Source organism: Ailuropoda melanoleuca, chromosome 14 (genome assembly GCF_002007445.2).
Source record: "Ailuropoda melanoleuca isolate Jingjing chromosome 14, ASM200744v2, whole genome shotgun sequence".
NCBI lineage: Eukaryota > Metazoa > Chordata > Mammalia > Carnivora > Ursidae > Ailuropoda > Ailuropoda melanoleuca.
The window spans coordinates 62750297-62770230 of NC_048231.1; the positions used below are offsets into that span (position 1 = coordinate 62750297).

The window sequence follows — 19934 nt, forward strand, 5'->3', positions numbered from 1 at the left end:
CATTTCAACTTGTGAATTAATTACCAGGTCAATTTATCAGAACATGAGTTAGTGCAAAATAAGCATGATTGGTAATGGACAAAAGGAGTGTAGGTATATCTTGTAGACAAGGCAGTAACAGAGACCCACAATCTGAATTCATTGAAATAAATGTCATAAATTGTTAACAGTGTCAAACAGGGCAAAATGTAATTTTCTATTTTTTTAATTACTAAAATTAACGGAATACGGCACTAATTTCTGCAGTTACCATTTTCCTCCCTGAACACTAGACTTGATTTGTGTTCTTATTAACTTTGTCCTATAAATGACCTTGCAAGGAGAATGATTCTAGAGGCTAAGTGAAACAATGTCTATATTTTCTGAGGCTTCAGGCTAGGTTTTATTAATGTAATGTCTAAGATCTTTGAAGTTGTGACTTTACCAGGAAAATCATAATCTCCAAACCTTTATTCATAATGGGTATGACTTCCAGGGGGAACAGAATACCTGCTGTGCTAATTATTTCAATTATCAGCCACTACTAAAACATGTAATGGATTTTCTCTGCTTCTACAGGTAAAAAGCATGACATTACAGAACTTAACTCTGATGCTGTGAACTTGATCTCCCATGCAACACAGGAACGATTACGAGGCCTTCTAGAAAAACTGACTACAATTGCTCAGCATCGAATGACAACTTACAAGGTAAAGGAAATCGTTAAAGAAGTACAAATTCTTCTCTTCTCTGTCATGTTAAAGATAGTATTTTGGTATGGATTCATATTTTAAGTATATCTTTAAAGGAAATGGTCAAGACATAGTTCATATGGGTCGACAAAAGTTACATTCCTAATTTGCCTGATTTAGATATGCTTACGTGACAAAATTAACAGAGTTTAAAATTGTATCCGAAGCTTCTGTGCCAGTGTAGATTGAGATATGCATCTGTTCTGCCTGAGACATCTTCTACAGCTTTTGACTGGCAAGGAGAATATATTAGAATGGAATATTGGATAGCTGTGTTCTCTTCAGTGCTCTGTACTTTGTTAGTACTGTTGTTCCTTTTAATAAGTTAAATAATTGTATTGAGTGCTAATGCTGGTGCCACTCCTTACAATTATTGGCTGCCTTTTAAACAAATTAAATGGAAGGATAGCCTGTCTTGTCTCTAGTGGTATGAACCAAATCACTTGCCGTCATTAAGATGAAAACACTTGATATATTTGTATTATGGTTTTGGTGGAGAGCGAATTTATTGGGTGATGAGAGATGAAAAAGAAAAAGAAAACCTTTTCCCCCACCAACCAAGAAATGTTGATACTAGATTTTGTGCAGCGTGGTATGTGGGTAATCTTACAAGGTTTTGACTTTGTGAGAATGGTCATTGTCACAATGTCCTAGCCATAGGTTAACAGGAACTCAGGGAAATAGCAGCTACCACATCACTGTTAAGTTCCCTGGAGGAATCATTCTATTTTCTCTACTTTCTGCTTTGTTTAGAACTTTGGAAGAACTATTTATAGTTGCTGAGGTCCTCACTGTATAAATCTTTGTGAGAATTTGCAGGACCAACTTAAAAATAAGTGATCATCAGGAGAAAAAGCTGTGGAGAAAAAAACAGTATCAGTTACTTCTTTTTGTGTGTTTTCAGAATTAGTCCATTTCTTTTGGTCCCATTTTGTTAGCATACGATTGTTTATAGTATTTTCTTACAATCCTTTTTATTTCTGTAAGGTCAGCAACAATGATCCCTCTTTCATTTTTTATTTTGCTTCCTTTAATTATAAAGTAGGTTACTGATTTGAGATCTTCCTTTTTTAATGTAGGCATTTACTGCTATAAATTTCCCTCTGAGCACTGCTTTCACTGCATTCTATAAGTTTAGGTACATTGTGTTTTTGTTTTCATTTACTTCTAAGTATTTTCTAATTTCCTTTGAGATTTCTTTGATACATTGGTTGTTTGAAAGTATATTGTTTAGTGTCCACATATTTGTGAAATTTCCAGTTTCTCCTTTATTGTTGATTTCTAGCTTCGTTCCGTATGGGCAGAAGAGATTCTTTATGTGATTCAATCAATTTAAATTTATGTAGGCTTGTTTTGTGGCCTAACATGTGATCCCTCTTAGAGAATGTTCGATGTGCACTTGAGCAGAACGTGTATTCTGCTATTGTTGGGTGGAATGTTCGTAAAAGTCTGGTGGATCTAGTTGGGTTATAATGTTAAGTCTTCTATTTCCTTCTTGATCTTCTTGTCTAGGTATTCTTATTGAAAGGGAGGTATTGAAGACTTCAACTGTTATTGTAGAACTGTATTTCTCTTTTTAGTTCTGTCAATGTTCACTTCATATATTTGGGGGCTCTGTTGCCCGTTACGTATATCTTCTTGATGAATTGACTCTTTTGTCAATATATCATGCCCTTGTTTATCCCTTTTTTTTTTTTTTAAAGATTTATTTATTTGTTTGAGAGAGAGAGGAAGAGAGAGCACAGAGCCCCCCACAGGGCACTATCCCATGAGCCTGAGATAATAACCTGAGTGGAAATCAGGAGCCGGACACTCAACTGACTGAGCCACCCAGGCACCCCTTGTTTTTCTTTATTATTTCTTTTAACAATTTTTGACTTAAAGTTTATTTTACCTGATATCAGTATAGCCACGTCTGCTTTCTGTGATTATTATTTGCATGAAATTTTTTTCCCATCTTTTCTCCCAGTCAGTTCATGTGTTTTCATCCAAAGTGAATCTCTTGTAGACAGCTTGTAGTTGATCATGTTTTTTATGCATTATGTTTAGTCTCTACCTTTTGATTGGGTAGTTTAGTCCATTTACGCGTAAAATGATTACTGAAAAGGAAGAACTTACTTGTGCTATTTCACCATTTTTCTATATGCTTTGTAGCTTTTTTGGGGGCCTCATTTCTGTTATTACTGCCTTTTTGTTGTTATGTACTGTTTTGATCACCTTCTCATTTCTTTTTGTGTATACTTTTTTAGATATTTTATTGGTGGCTACCTTGGGGATTACACTTAACATCCTAAATTTGTAATAATCTAGTTTGACTTGATATCAGTTTTCCTTCAATATTGGGACGTGGGGAAAATTTTCTTCCTTTTTGGCTTTTTACTGTAACTTTTTAAAAGTCTTACAGATTTTTCACACCTGGATTGTCCCTATTCCCACTGCAGTTGCTGTATATTTTCAGAGATACATGAGTGCACTTTTATTTACAATGGGCAGTTTCTATATAAAATGTAACTGTACAATTTAGTATGGGATAGAATTTTTCCAGGTAGGTTTACTGTTCTGAGTGTCATCCAAATCTCTATTGTGTGTTCCAGCTTTCACATGGAATTCTTCTGTTGTATATCAATAGCATATGTTCTAAGGATTTAGTTGCCCTAGGCAAAATGAATAGTGTCTACCCCACCTGGAACCTCAGTAACTTAGCTTAAAGCTAACACTTCCCTAACCTTTTGTCTTGTACACTGCCTATCCTGATTGATTTTCCCCAGCCTGCCTTTCCCCACACTCATTCCTTAATACAGTTAATGCCACTGTCTGAATTTGTAGCTACATTATTATTCTTCTTTAAACAGAAGTAATAATCATTTAGTTATATTTGGATCTAGTTCAAAATTATACTAATTTTATAGACTTTGATATTATAATAATCATTGTGTCACAGATTTAGCCTTGTCCTTATATTTCAGTTCATCCCTGATAGGATTTATTTTTATCTGTACAGTGTGGGAAATTTTACCCCATGAATTTCACAAAAGCAAGCTTACTTTTAAAAGCAAAATTCCACCATCTCTTTGCATTTGACATCCATCTACTTTTGATAATCTTTCACATGTTTATATATAATTATCTAATTAATCGTAGTCCATAAACAGATTTAAGTAAAGAGGTAGAAAGTGACACATGCAATACAAAGCTTTTGATCTTGTTGCCAGGTGTTTTCCCACTGAAGGCATATTATAGTCTTCTGCACACCAGTGACTGTAGAGAAGCTTCAGTGTTTCTTTTCTTTCCTTTAAATTTATTTATTTATTTTTAAGAGCAAGAGAGAGCACATGCATGCACAAATGGGGGGCAGGGAGCAGGGATAAAGAGAGAGAGAATTCTCAAGCAGGCTGCCCACCAAGCACAGAGCCTGTTGTGGGGCTCCATCCCAGGACCCTAATATCATGACCTGAGCCAAAATCAAGAGTTGGACGCTCAACCGCCTGAGCCACCCAGGTGCCCCTTCAGTGTTTTCTAGTAGAAAGCTGTAGTGCTTTCTTTAGATGGTATTTGCTTGATTTGCTCTGTTATCATTTGGTCTGAGTCCTTATATTTTTACTGTTAAACCACCCTATTTAATGGTGCATAAAGACTTCAGTTAGGCCAACTTGGTAGACAAGAGGCAATGTTTTAAGATTGGGGTTGCTGTTGTTTAAATAAGGTTGGGGAATCAGTAGGAATAGGGGAGGCATTCATTTGTTTAGCATCTGTAAGAATAAAGTAAGGATACGTTAAGCCAGAGGCAGTTGTATCCACTTAGGGAGGAGAAGGGATCTTAGCACAAGGATGATATTGGGTTAAATTTTAGAAAGTCTGTGCCCCTTTTTAATTTAGTGTTTGTTGTCCTTTTAAAATTAAATTCTGTCAGTAAACTATCTCCAGAGTATCTGAGCACAAACATGGTAAAGATGAAGTATTTAAGAAACCACTGGTTATGTTTATGCCTCATGGTTGGCCTATAATATATTCCATATTCTGTCTTGTATTTTTTAACTTTAAAAGCATTTGAGAATTCGTTTTGTATTAAACATGAACTAAAATAAGTAGCACTAATACACCCTTGTTCGTTATACTACGTAATACTCTTTTGATCTAGTTAAATACCAACAATAAAAATTTAATTTAGAAGGAATCTTGGGCATATGAAATCTCTTGGTCCCAGTTAATTGAATCAGTCATAAGCATGGGATAAAACAAAGATGGGATTGGTGCTATACCTATGATTTCTAAGCCAGGCACTGACTGTTGGACTAAATGTTTAAAAACATTCAGTTTTCCTATTTTACAGTCTCCCCCAGTCTCCATCCCATAGTTACGAGATGACTAAATGGCAGGATGTCTTAAATGCTGATTGGGGGTCGCCTGGGTGTCTCAGTCATTAAGCATCTGCCTTTGGCTCAGGGTGTGATCCCAGACTCCTGGGATCGAGCCCCACATCAGACTCCTCTTCTGGAAACCTGCTTCTTCCTCTCCCACTCCCCCTGCTTGTGTTCCCTCTCTCGCTGGCTATCTCTCTCTCTGCGAAATAAATAAATAAAATCTTAAAAAATAAAAATAAATTTAGGGGAAGAAAGGGATAAAGAAAAGGGGGGTAATCAGAGGGGGGAATGAAACATGAGAGACTATGGACTGTGAGAGGCAAACTGAGGACTTCAGAGGGGAGGGGGTGGGGGAAGGGGATAGCCTGGTGATGGGTAGTAGGGAGGGCACGTATTGCATGGTGCACTGGGTGTTATACGCAACTAATGAAGCATCAAACTTTACATCGGAATCTGGGGATGTACTGTATGGTGATTAATACAATATAATAAAATAAAATTTAAAAAAAAAAATAAAATAAATTTAAAAAAAATGCTGATTGGGAAGATTCCCCACCACTGCCCCCCCACCGCGGTCTTGTGTGTATTAGAGAAGAGAGATAGGTGGTGATATCAGATGAAGAAAATTACAAAATATTTAGATTGGAAAGCACCATCTTATACTCTAGAATATCAGAATAAATGAAACTGTAAATTTTATTTTATGGAGCAAATTAAGACAAATAATTATATTTCTCTGTTATGGCTCTCATTTATAAATTGTATACTTAATTTCTTTGACTATAATTTCTGCCCAAGTTCATAGCTTAAAGGAATCCTCAAAACAAGGTTTAGGATTTTAAATGTTTGCCATTTTATCTCATGTTACATTTTGATTGAAGATGTACTCACTTGTCAAGGTTAGACCAATTAATTCAACAATGGAAACAAGAGTGATAACTTTCATCTTTGGTATATTTTTTATTGAAGTGATTGGTTTTTTTTTGTTTTTTGTTTTGTCTTTCACAGGCCTAAGCTGTAATTAATTATACTAAGGTCTGTAGAGATGGACAATAATTTAACTAAAAAGATTTAGATTATAGGTACATGTTACACTCTCTTGCTTTCTACTTCTGTTTTTAGGATCTGCTTGGCTTCTCTTTTTTCCCCTCTGAATGAGGCCTACTAGGAAAGCTCTGAAATTTAAATGCTTAATTACCTCTCAACTTTTAGAGATGACTAAGGTTCTTTTATGTTGTTTGTATTGTCAGAAATATAAATATTACCTCCTGAAAATTTAGCTCCCTGTGTATGTTGGTATTGTTGATAGCTAATTTATAAGACCTAATGTAGAATGTGTTGCCTAAGACTATCATAAGACTTTCTTTTTTCTTTTTTTCCAGGCAAGTGAAAATTACATCCTGTCTAGTGATACCAGATCACAGCTCAAATTTCTCGAAAAACTAGATCAATTGGAGAAGCAGAGAAAGGATTTAGAAGAAAGAGAAATGTTACTTAGGGTAGCCAAGGTAAGAGCCTGTGTGATTTATGATTGAACATGACCTGGCAAGGCTAGAATTGGCTTTGTTGTTGACCAGCTGTCTTGTTTTTATTAGGCTTTTGGATTTCTCTGAAGGATTTCTTTAAATGAAATCACTAATAAAATCTCTCACAGCCAGGATGGTGTGGTACAGTGACTTTCAGTTAATTATTTTAATGAGATATAATCTTTTCTGTCCTCATTCTCAGTTCCTGTGTGCCTAGGATCATACCTACCACCCCTAAGTAAAAACTGTTTGTTTAAAGATTTATTTATTTGAGGCGGGGAGGGTCAGGGAGCTGAGGGAGAGGGAGAGAGAGAATCTCAAGCAGACTCCCCACCAAGTGCAGACCCCCCCCAGGCCCGGCTTGATCCCAAGACCCTGAGATCGTGATCTGAGCTGAAATCATGAGCTCAGGCACTTAACCAACTGAGCCACCCAGGCAACCCCCCACCCAAGTAAAAATGTTTTTAAAAATATTCAAGGTCTTTTTAGGGATAAAATTTGATATGTGCCAAGTTAAATTGGAGAGAGGAAAGTTTGGAAATTTATGGGTAAAATTAGGATTATATGGAACAAATATAAGATGGGCAGAAATGGGTTAGAGAAAACAAGAATAAGTGAGAAGAGAGATATTTATCTTATAAATATATTTAGTTTCTCCTTTATTGAAACATTTCCCTGGACTGTTAGTGTCAGATAGAGTGAAAGCTAGTTCCACTGTGGTTTGCCTTTTGTTGCTTCACATTTCTCCATAGGCATAGGGCCGTTGCAAGTAGTCATAAAGGTTGGGCACTAGATTGATTTTTTTGTTTGTTTGTTTAAACACCTTAGTTTTAATTTGTAGTATTATTGGCAGCCTCCCCTTTTAAGTGTGTCATATACTAATCACTTTTTTAAAAAATTAATTTAATTTGAAGTACTTCATACTTCTAGGAATGTTGTCAGAACTATATAAAGAATCCTCATCTCCTTTTCTCAGATGTCCCCATTTTTAACAAGTTACTGCATTTTCTGCATCTCTATATTTACACACACACGCGCGCGCACACACACACACACACACACCCCTTATCATCATTATTCTCTTTTATCCCTTTGTTCCTCTTTCTTTCAATTCAGAGGCTTTTTATATATTTACAAGTTATGCAACTATCATCTCCAGTTGGCCTTTCTCTGAACCTTTTGAAAGTAAGCTTTAGCCCTGATGTCCCATCACTTCTAACCATTCTGGCATGTATTTGTGAAATAGGATATTCTGCTGTATAACCCTACCAAGTCAGGGTGTAAACAATACAGCACTGCCATGTAATCCACAGACCTCATTCAGATTTCACCAACTGTCGCAGCCCAGTCTCGTTTTCCTTCTTGGTCTATTTTCGCATTCAGCAATATATTTCATTCCAGTTGTGATCTCTTTTCAGACTCCTTTAGTCTGATTTTTTACTTTCTATTTCATGTCTTTGGCAGGTTTAAGAGTACAAGGCCTTGGGGCACCTGGGTGGCACAGCGGTTAAGCGTCTGCCTTCGGCTCAGGGCGTGATCCCTGCATTGTGGGATCGAGCCCCACGTCAGGCTCCTCTGCTATGAGCCTGCTTCTTCCTCTCCCACTCCCCCTGCTTGTGTTCCCTCTCTCGCTGGCTGTCTCTATCTCTGTCAAATAAATAAATAAAATCTTTAAAAAAAAAAGAGTACAAGGCCTTACTATCTGTAGGGTGACTGATAATTCCTGGGTTCATCTGATATTTCCCAATGACTTAAGTAATAAATTCATGGCAGGAATATATATATTCTTCTCACCTGATCTTATCAAAAGACAACCTTGATCACCCAGCTGTGTGGGTGCCTTCCATTTCTCTCCATTTCAAATTTGCCATTTTCCCTTTTGTAATCAGTTTTTCATAGAATGGTATTGCAAGATTATACCAATATCCTCTTCCTAACTAAACCTCCATGTATCAACTTTAGTGCCTATAGATGATATCTACCTGAATCAGCCACCTCTGTGGTGGACACTGCTTGTAAATATAAAATGGTAATTTTTAAATTCTCATCATCTTCTAGATTTATTAGCATTGTATGTGGAAGAGCTTTTCTTTCTCTTTTATTCATTCATTCATGTATTCATTGATATCAAAATGGGCTTTGGGTTTCTATTTGTTTCAGTAGGTTGTGATCCATTACTATCATTATTTATTTTGATGCTCACATTCCTCTTGAGTGGGAGACCCTTCCAGCTGGCACATCTGTTACTCATGTTTCCATCATTCACTGAGCTCGCTCTTTCTTTCTTTCTTTCTTTCTTTCTTTCTTTCTTTCTTTCTTTCTTTCTTTCTTTCTTCCTTCCTTCCTTCCTTCCTTCCTTCCTTCCTTCCTTCCTTCCTTCCTTCCAGATTTTATTTATGTATTTGAGAGAGAGAGTACAACCTAGGGGGAGAGGGAGAAGCAGACTCCCCACTGAGCAGGGAGCCCGATGCTGGGCTTGATACCAGGACCGGAGGATCATGACCTGAGCCAAAAGCAGACACTTAACTGACTGAGCCACCCAGGCTCCCTTATCCTTACTTTTTTTTTTTTTTTTAAAGATTTTATTTATTTATTCGACAGAGATAGAGACACCCAGTGAGAGAGGGAACACAGCAGGAGAGTGGGGGAGGAAGAGGCAGGCTCATAGCAGAGGACTGACATGGGGCTCGATCCCATAACGCCGGGATCACGCCCTGAGCCGAAGGCAGACGCTTAACTGCTGTGCCACCCAGGACGCCCCCCTTATCCTTAGTTTTTGGCACAATTTATTTCAGGCCCAGCTTTTGCTTGTCTTTCCTCAGTCCTGGAATCAGCGATTTCCCCCAAGGAATCCTACATCTTTTTAGTTGAGGATGTTATCTAGAAACCAAGAGTAGAGCATACAGTGTGCTCATTGCTAATGGGGTATCATTACATGTAGGCCCTCTCAAATGGATAGATCTAGGAAATATATGTATGGTGTATATGTATGTATACATGTGTATATATATATATATATACACACACATACAAACATACATTTCTAACTATTTCTCTGTATGTATATATTCTAAAACCATAAGTTTACGTGGTTACCTCCAACTCTAGTATCTTAGGGCTTTTTCTAACCTAAACCTTTCCATGTTTACAAATACTTTTTCCATAGTCTGAAACTTGACTCTCATTACCCTTGATATATTTACTTATGTCCTCAATTTACTTATTTTCTCGGTGTAACTGATCTCCAAAACAGCCATGCTGGTTGCCTCTTCTGTCTGCTACCACTATATCCCCTGCCCTCATTTCATTGCCCATGTAATTGGCAGCCGTGCCCACTGGCCTGTGTCGTGGTCAGTCTTCCCACCCCTTCTGCATTCTTGGCGACTGGTCTACACCTTCATGTGCCCCAACCGCCCCCCCCAAGGATGTATGCACCTCAACCTTGTCAGCGTGCCGCTTCTCACCGGCCCACAGTCTCAGTCCCCATGCTGACCCCTCTTGCACTGGAAAGGACAGCTGGGACAGGAAGATGGTCTTCCTTGAGCTTTACTATGCTGTAAACAAGATCATAAACTATTAAATACTTGTTTAGTTATTATTGGATATATTATACTCTCACTCTCTCTTAGTTTTTGTTCCTTTACCAGACTTGTGAATATTGGAGTGTCCAGGTTCAGTCCTAGGGCTTCTTCTCTGTCTCCCTCTTAAATTTGTATTTCTAGCAGGTCTACCTTGTGGAACTCCAGACTCATAGCTAACTGCCTGCTTGAAGTCTCCATGCAGTTGGCCAATAGGCATCTCAGTTATGTGTCCAAAAGAATTTCTGATTTTCCTCCCCCCACAAAATACCTTTTACTCTTAATAGGTTTTCCTAACTTAGTAAATGACACTATTTGCCCAGATGTGCAAGCCAGAAAACCTAGGAGTTTTCTCCTCTCCCTACATGCAGTTCACTTCCTGTTATGTTTCCCAAATGTATTCATCATCTTCTCTTCATCACCATTGTCACCACTGTGGTCTAAATCATCTTTCAGTGGACTTTTATAATGTCTCCTAACTGATCTCCTTTTCCTTCTACAATCCATTTTTCATACTGTTGTCAGAATAATGTTTTCGTAACAAATCATGTATGTCTCTGTTACTTGAAAGCCTTCAGTGACTTCCTCTTGCACTTAAAATAAAATCCAAACTTCTTACCAGATTTTAAAAGGTACACACCTACCTTTCACATCCCTCCCTTCTTTACTTGCTCTGCTCCAGTCACACCGACCTTCTTTGAGGGTGCCAAGTGCGCATTGTAGACTGCTAATTAGGTATCTTAACCTGAAAGTTGAGGTCCATGTCTTACATCTGCTTTGGTCTTTACCGTCTTAGAAAGTTGGCATTCTCATCTTTCCAGTTGCTTAGGCCAGAATCCTAGGAAATCATCTTCAATTCTCCTCTTTACTTCATACCCTATTTCCATCCAATCCATCAATAAATGTAGTTGGCTCTTCCTCCAAAATACATTTCAACCTAATCTTACCTGCTATGACATTAGTCCAAGTTTCCCGATATTTTTTTCTAAAACCACAGTTGTTTTAGAGCAATCTCCTGAGTTGTTCTATAAGTCTGTGCCTCCGATCTCAGATTCCTACAGTGCTGCACTCACTGCATAGCAGCCAGAGTGATCTTTCTAAAGTGTTAGAGCAGTGGCATCTCACTCCTGTGCTCCAAGCCCTTTAGTGGCTTTTTTTTAATAACTAGAATTAAATCTCAACTTTGTATCTTGGCCTGCATGGTTACCAACCTTATCTCTGTCAGCTTTTCTCTCTGGTCCAGCCACACGGGCCTTCCTTCTTTCCTCAATTTTACCAAGCTTGTTCCCGTTTTAAGGCTTTTGCAATTACTATGCCTTTTGCTTGGCGTATTCTTCCCCCAGAATTTTGCACGGCTGCCTCCTTCTTGTCATTCAGAACTCTACTCAAATGTCACTCCTCTCAGATGTCTTCTCTCCTGTCCTAGCTAAAGAAGTACCTCCCCACACACACTCCTTCCTCTCTCTTTCTATCACATTGTCCAACTTCCTTTATAACACTTACCACTATCAGTAATTATTTGATTTTTCCCCATCATAAATATTTTACATGTCATAACTGTATTTAATTTTTATAAATTTTTTTGTTTTATTATTTTTCTCTTAAAATATGTCACTCGAAAGCAGAGACTTTGTCCTGCTATTTCATTTCTGTATCTCCAGGCTCAGAATAGAGGCACCACAGAGTAGAATGTATGTATGAATAATCCATAAATATTGGTTGAGTGATAAAAACTTGATATTCAAATATGCCTATTTCATACAGGGGCAAAAATCATACAGTCACAAATAGATATATACATACACACACATTTTTAAAATAAATACATATATACATGCTTATTGTCTCCTAATATTATAGATGGAATAATAAAGGAGTTTTAGTTTGGGTTAAGTTGTTTTAGTAGATAGGGGACAAAATGAAGAAAAAAGTGACTAGTTTTTGGTAGCCTTATGTAATACTTCATGTGTTTAAAATTACAAGACACTCTTAGGGCACCTGGATGGCTCAGTTGGTTAAGTGGCTGCCTTTGGCTCAGGTCATGATCCCAGGGTCCTGAGATCGAGCTCCGTGTCAGGCTCCCTGCTCTGTGAGGGGTCTGCTTGTCCCTCTCTCTCTGCCCCCCGCTGCTCCCACTTGTGCTTTCTCTCTCAGATAAATATGTAAAATCTTAAAAATTACAAGCCACTCTTAAATCTAAATGATTTCTTTCTTTTACTTCCCTTTAGCAAAAGTACTGACACATCAGTAAAACATATCGAGTAAACTTATTAGTAAATAAGAAAATACTTTTAGGTTTTATTTTGCTAGCTATATTTAGTTAGCTGATGTTGCATTTTATAGAACAAATATTCAGATTTATAATGAGTTAGATAACTTTGTTAGAATGAGAAAAAATAATACTCCTGAGCATATTTTTCAGTGGATAAATGTTCATAGTGTCAGAAATGAAGTTCCTTACTGTCTGTTTCTTCGTAGCATTACATATAGAAGATAGCTCTCTCCTTATAGCAGTCCTGTAAGGTCATTCATTTTTGAATGCTGAAGTGAATCAGTATGGAAAACAATATTCAGTAAACATTTATTGGATATTTACTTGTCGACAGCATTAAATTAAAGGCTATGGAGGACCCAAAGATGACAAGATACTCTATTGAAAACATTGGGATATATTTCCTACTTAGTTTTTAAAAATTATACTTTTAAAGAGATTGATTTGATTCAAAGTCAGTCTCCTGATTTTATTTTAATTAATTTATTTTTAAGTTTTTATTTTAATTCCAGTTAACATACAGTGTTATAGTGGTTTCAGGTATACAATGTAGTGATTTCACAATTTCATACATCACCATGTGTGGTTCTTGATTTTAATAGTCCGTGAAATGCCATGTTTTTCCAAAATGGCTCTATCTGAAGATTAACCAATGTTGATTGCTTTCCTTCTTTGAGCCAGCAATTATCCTTCTTTTCCTTCATCTGTACCATCCGTTTTTTAGTTTTTAATGTTCTAACAAGAACAACGTCATGCCTCAACTGGACCTGACTGACTTTGTTAGCATCATTTTCAGTATAAGCTTCCTCCGGGCTAGAACTGCAGCAGCCGGCCCAGATGATGAGAGGGAGGGGGCGTAAAGGAGGGAGTGCACCAGACTGGATTGAGGCATTTTCCCCTGGAGCTAAGGTTTTCAATCACAAGAGAAAATTGTCATTTATTAAATATTTAACGGCATCTATGGTGTTTAGATGCTAGTAATTGCTATTAAAATTTTCTTTTCCTTTGATAGAGTCGTTCCAATAAAGAAGATCCAGAACAGCTGAGATTAAAGCAGAAAGCCAAAGAGGTAGGACTTTCAAGTTACCATGCTTGTCTTTGTGTTGGAGGGAAGGTTGGCAGCTCTCTCCTGGCAATTAGGTCAGGGTTTATTTTGCTGTTGCATACCATTTGCAGAAGCCTTGGGGAAGGACAGGAACTGCTAAAGGCAAGGGCAGTACTTCAAATGAGGTCAATGAGTTATGTGCTCTCTTTTTAAAATTTGTTTTCAAGGCTTAGGCCTGTCTAGAAATGGCTCTTTGTAAACTACAGCAGTGTACTTGGAGGAATATAATGTGGGATTAAAAAAAAAGAAGAAGAAGAAACTTCTGAGATTTAGCATCTGGGACTGTACAATAGGCTACATTTTTCCAGGGTAATTGTTCGTTTTGTAAATCTGATACTGCTTATAATTCTTTGGCTAGGAGGTGGTACTGGGATTTAGTTTTAAATGGAAAACGCCTCTGGCTTTTAATTTTCTGGGCCCAGCAGTTTTCTGTTCTGGAATGGAGCCCTTGTTTCACACAGTTCATGTTTAGCTGCAGGGGTTTTAGTTTATAGCTTAGACTGGTTAAGCTTTTACTCCCAGAGGCCTCTGCATAGCAACTGTAGAAATCAACAAATAAGTTCATTTATGTCTGCAGCCTCCTCTCAGTAGCTGACTTTTTACATTTCCCAATATCCATTTCCTGACTTTTCTAGCCCCAGAGAAAAAAGCTCCACTAATTGGAGCTTATTTTAATTGAGCCTTAATATTGGATCTCACTGGAGTTGCCCCCAGAGCTGCTGAGAACAGAAGGAAATGAAAGTACCTAAGGTTGAAGATGTGGTGTGTGTTTGGGTGTGTGTGTGAAATTTTTCACTTGACCTACAGATTCTTTTCCCTGCTGAATAAATCATCAAGCCTGTTCACATTTCTGATTAAGGATCTGACAGCAGACGATAATAAAGACAATTGAGGTGTGAGACGTGTGATACGGAGCTGAAGAAATTGGTTTCTATAGTTACTTGACTGATTTCATGCAATTTTTAAGGATCTTTGTGCTAAATAAGAGTGATTTCCTGAGCAACCTTTTTCCTTAACTGTGCCTCTTGAACTATGAAATTTGTTGCTTAACATTGCAGCACTGGGCTCCTAGGTGCCAGCAGCGGCAGGTTATTTATGAATGTTTTAAAGGCCCTTATTGTTTGGATTAATGTAGGAGCTGAGGCAAAACAAATGGAAATCTAGTAAGATTCTTACAATCCATGTGGTGTGTTTTCACTAAAATAGAGAAGGAAAATGCACGAACTCTGGATGGATAGGTTTCTGGATTGAGATGAGGAGAACTGGAAAGGGAGAACATTAGAAAGGACTGAAGCCAGAAACATTTCATTTCAATAACAGAATGCTTCTCATACTCATTTTTTTTTCAGTGGAAAATGTATTTGAAGATATTATCTAAAAAACTAGTATGAGAACCTTACCAAATACCCTCTTTAAGCAAGCCTGGCTTCATAGGTTATTTCGGAATGGGCAACCTATTGTTGCTCTAAATCAGGGGCATTCCTCTTTGTTTTAATTAAGCACTGATTAGATGCTTATCTTCTAATTCCACCCACTTTCGGGAAATATGTATCAGAAAGCTTGCTCTTTTATCTTTAAATTTTTTGTCCCGTCTATTCCTCTTTCATAAACCTTCATAAACATCTGAATCGATTAATTTTTCCTTCAGGTTTGTATAGGATGGTTTTGTTTGGTTGGTTTTTCTTTTAATATTGTGCTTAATTATTCCCTAAGGGATGAATAGGTGGACGGTATTTTTCAAAGAAAATTATAAAAGTTAATGTGAAAAAAAAAATACCTCTCAGTGAGAGCAGGTGGTAGCAAACTTGGTTTTTCCCCTTTTTTTGCACCTCCATTTATTTATTTTTCCTAGCAAGATTTAAAGGACTATATACTTTCTTTGTAAAATATTTTAAAATTTTTCTAGTTGCTTATTATCCTAAATCTTTCTGTTAAAAAAAAAAAAAATCAGATACACTGGCCTCATTCCAAGAACAGAACAGAGCCACTGTGTATTAGTTGCAAATGTTTGATGACACTGCAGTATTGTCATTTGTATCATTCCTCTGTCCCCTAGAGCTTTTAATAATGTTAATATTCTAAGGGGCTCTAATTTAGAATCAAACACACAGGGATACCATATATTGTTTGGTTGCAAAAATCATTGACCTCATCTTAATATAGAATTGAACTGTTCTCTTGTATGGTAATTTGTAAGGTTATCATTTGGGATATGCTAATTGTTATCACACTGGTATAAACTATAAAGCTTTTGTTTGTGATTTTTTTGGTATTTGGCTCTCTGGGAAGTTTTCTTTGTTCAGTTGTGAAAATTAACACAGATTCCTTTCAGTCGCTCGATTTGAAATTTGTTTGCTTTCCTTTTCCAGGTGACTACCTACCTACCAAGCTGGTCATAGGAAATAGATTAAAAGAGTGCAGAACTCTGAGGAGCTGTTTAGAGAAACTGTAGGCTTTATTGATCCTGGGAACTGTTTTAACAATGATGTTTGTCATATAACTATTAAATCATAACTTGAATCCCCTTCATACATAATTTTATAATCTGTGGTGGTTTCAACTGTTAAGGACTAGAGTTTTTATCTTGATCATTTCTCCTGTGCGTTTTCTTCTAATACTATTTTAGAGTCTGTTCATTTCTTCTTTGCATTCTGGGTATAATAACAAACTGTGTTAAATCAGGCAGGTTTTTATAAAGGTATCTAATAATTTATTTTCATCCTTCCTATAGACTTCTTACATTTTGTCACTCTTATTTGGCACTTAAAAAAATAGGCTGCCTCTGGGATTTGCCTCCAGTCTAGTCTCAGTCCATTGAAGTGGCTCATGCTGCATGCTGTTCTTATTGACCTGACAGGTTATCTGTCTATTTGAAAACCTTATTGTTGTCTGGCTAAAATGTCTATGGGTATCTCTGTAATTCAGACATTTTAGTTTCAACTTTGGGGCTGTTTTTCCCCCCCTTTTCCCGTTTTTGCCTGAAAACAAACAAACAAACAAACCCCACAACAGTATTATGAGCGTTCTGTCTGCGTTGTTAACTTTATATTTTAAATATTGATACTTTTAAATTCTGAATTTTAAGAATTTTCCTAGCTACGTTTCCTAAAATGTAAGTATTGACATTCTTCCATTTTTACCATCTATTCGTGAAAGGTTTTAAATAGATTACTAATTGCCAAATTCTAACTTCAAACAAGTAGGCACATCTTTGTTTAATGCAGCTGTAGACTTGTCGAAATATGTACCGTGTGTCCTAGATTACCATCTAGCCTTTGACGTTTTCCTTTCTTACCACATCATCCAGAATTCTGAAGAGCAAGCCACCTGACCTTGTAGTTCATATATCCTGATTCCTTAAACATTTGTTATATATACTGTGACCCTTATTTCCTTTTGAATATCTTCTTTCTCCTTTGGTAAGTGTGAATTCAGCACATCTGTGCAGAGTGAGACAAAGAATTCATTTACTTCCTTTTAACAATTCCTAACGTTCCCACTTACATTTATTATCAGACAATAGAGGAAAGAAAAAGAAAGGCAAGACCTGTACCTGCTGGCACATTAGCTCCACAGTGCAACCTGTAGAAACTGGGCAAAAGAATAAGTATTAAATGATTAAAATGCATGACAGATTAGAAAATTTGTACCCTCAAGTATGTAGGATTTTTGTTTGTAAAAAACATATGACATAAAAACTGTAAGTAGTACAATTCTCCACACATAAAATATTACTATACAAGAAATAAAATACTGTATCATAAGGCTTGTTACTGATCAGAAAATGTTATTTCATTATGAGAAAGACAAAAGAAATCTTTTAAATGAAATTTTTACAGATATGGAGTCAGTGAAATGTGATAATTAAGGCTAACTATTAAATTATACCAATTTGTGTTTAAAGTTTTATGCTTGTTCTGCATGAGCCAAAACTCATGGAACACTGGACAGGATGAAGTGAAACTTGTCATTAAAAATATATTCTAGCAGTCCGATTAATTTAGTACAGAGAAGGCATTCTCTGTTGTGGACAAGTTGTGGAAAGCTTGTGTACATAGAGAAACAGTTGCAAGTAATTCAAAGCATTGATAGTCTAGGACCGTAGTTCTCAAACTCTGACATACATGAGAATTATCTGGAGGGTTTGTTAAAACACAGACTGCTGGGCCCCATCCCTAGAGTTTATGAGTAGGTCTGGGTGAGGCCTGAGAGTTTGCATTTCTAACAAATTTCCAGGTGATTTGTTGTTGCTGCTGCTGCTGCTCTGGAGATCATACTTAGAAACGTTGGTCTAGGAGGGGAAGGAAGAGGACCTTTAAAACCCACCACTTTTATTTTCCTGTTGACTAAATGGTCATAGAAAGTCAAACAAAATACTGTCGTTTGAGAATCTGAGAGTTGACATAGTCCAATTACCATTCAATAAGTTCTCTCTTGGAGCCAGGAAAGCTACACTTATTGTTTTTTATGGATACTTTTCACAAGAAACCTTTATTGGTTGTATCTCTTGATTGGTATGCCTTACATAGGAAAGATAATATTTTGTTTAGAGCTTCATCAGAAGGTTGCATACATTAATTTTGAAGTATAAGATTTGTACGGCTTGAGAGACATTCTACCCTTTTGGTAGAAGAGGTATATATTATAAATGAAATAACATTGAAATAGAAGTCAGGAGTCTTCAATTCTAGATTCAACCTGCCATTGTCTGCATCTCACTTTGGGAAAGTTACTTTACTCCTTTGAACTTACTCCCATTTCCTTCTATAGTCAGTCCTTGAACAATTCATGGGTTAGGGTCACTGATACCCCGTGCAGTCAAAAATCCACATATAACTTAAAAAAAAAAAAAAGATTTTATTTATATATTTGAGAGAGTGTGTGCACATGAGCAGGGGGGGCAGAGGGACAAGCAGAGTCCACTCTGAGCAGGAGTCAGACATGGGGCTCTCTCCCAGAACCCTGAGATCATGACCTGAGTTAGACGGTTAACTGACTGAGCCACCCAGGCGCCCCACATATAACTTTTGACTCTCCCCAGATGTTTCTATGAACAATCCTCTGTTGATGGGAAACCTTACTGGTAACAATAATAGTTGATTGAAACACAGTTGTATATTCTATATTGTATACTGTATTTTCACACTAAAGTAAGCTAGAGAAAAGAAAATGTTAAAATCATAAGGAAGAAAAAATACATTTATAGTACTACACTGTATTGAAAAAAGTCACCTATAAGTGGACCCACACAGTTCAAACCCATGTTGTTCAAGGATCAACTATATTTAAATGAATGTAACAGTGCATGCTCTGCTTATGTTACATAGCTATCATGATTTAGGGAAAAGTGACGTATAAAAGGAAAAAAATAGTAGCTTAAGAACATTACTATAGAAACATTTAAGACAGATGCCATCAAGCTCTTAAATGAGTAAACTTGAAATTGACCCATGGATATGTTAGTTTTGTGTGTGTGTTTGCTTTCAAGAAGACTGGAAAGAAGGTTGAAAAGAAAAGTAATGGGAAGATGTAAGGGGAAGGAAGTTCTGTAATCTAATACAAATTACATTTGTATTAACAATACATAAACCAAGTATTATGTTTAAGTCTAAGGAAGAAAGTGTCTATTTGAGATTGTGTGGAATGTGCTATTTTCCTAAAAGGTAGGGATAGATTAGAAGGACTGACTAGCAAGGCATTTGACTCTACATTCCAGATTCCAAGTATCTCAGGTGTTCTGGACAGTGTCTTGACATTGTAAGAACTACTGTTAGTGGTTGGGAGAAAAAAAAATAATCAGACCATGTATTGTTTGTTCAGTTTGGTGGAATGCCTGCCTAATAATTTTCTTTGAGGGGTTGAAAGGGATCCTGTGTTTCTATTGTGGTATCCCTGAATTTTAGGTGAGGGGTGGTAGTTATTTTTTTGTGACTTGCTTTGTTGGTTCCTTTGGTCTAGGATTCATCCATTTATGCTGTTTAGTATGGTATTGTTTGTTTCTTTTGTAGTATAATATTTTAGGATTTAACCTTGTTTTCCCCCAGTAAGTTGCAGTAATTTAGAAGTAATTATAAGCATTGTTGAGAATTTTAGAGTTTGGTGAATTAATCTTTACAAAGCATATCTAAAATTCTATTTAAATTTCTACTATTTAAAAAACATCTGTTGTTTGGTGGTGGGGTTTTATTGTTATTTCTGTGTACACTTAACATTAATTGTGAAATCTAAGCAGGACATTATTCTTAATTCTTTGCTGAACTCAAAACCAGGTAGTGTACTTTATTTCTCTTATTTTTTTTTAGATTCTTTCAAATATTCCTATTTGGTGTCATTAGCTATGTTCATTGCTACTAATGTAGGT

At 36.7% G+C, this 19934-nt stretch overlaps 1 protein-coding gene across 1 annotated transcript in view; it reads left to right on the forward strand.

Annotated features, from left to right (window-relative positions):
* Positions 1-19934, forward strand: part of TAF4B (TATA-box binding protein associated factor 4b) — a 126506-nt gene that overhangs the window by 66152 nt on the left and 40420 nt on the right. The window contains exons 11-13 of the mRNA XM_019796608.2: positions 559-689; positions 6475-6600; positions 13481-13537. Of these exons, the coding sequence (XP_019652167.2) occupies positions 559-689; positions 6475-6600; positions 13481-13537 (314 nt within the window). The remainder of the gene's footprint in view (positions 1-558; positions 690-6474; positions 6601-13480; positions 13538-19934) is intronic.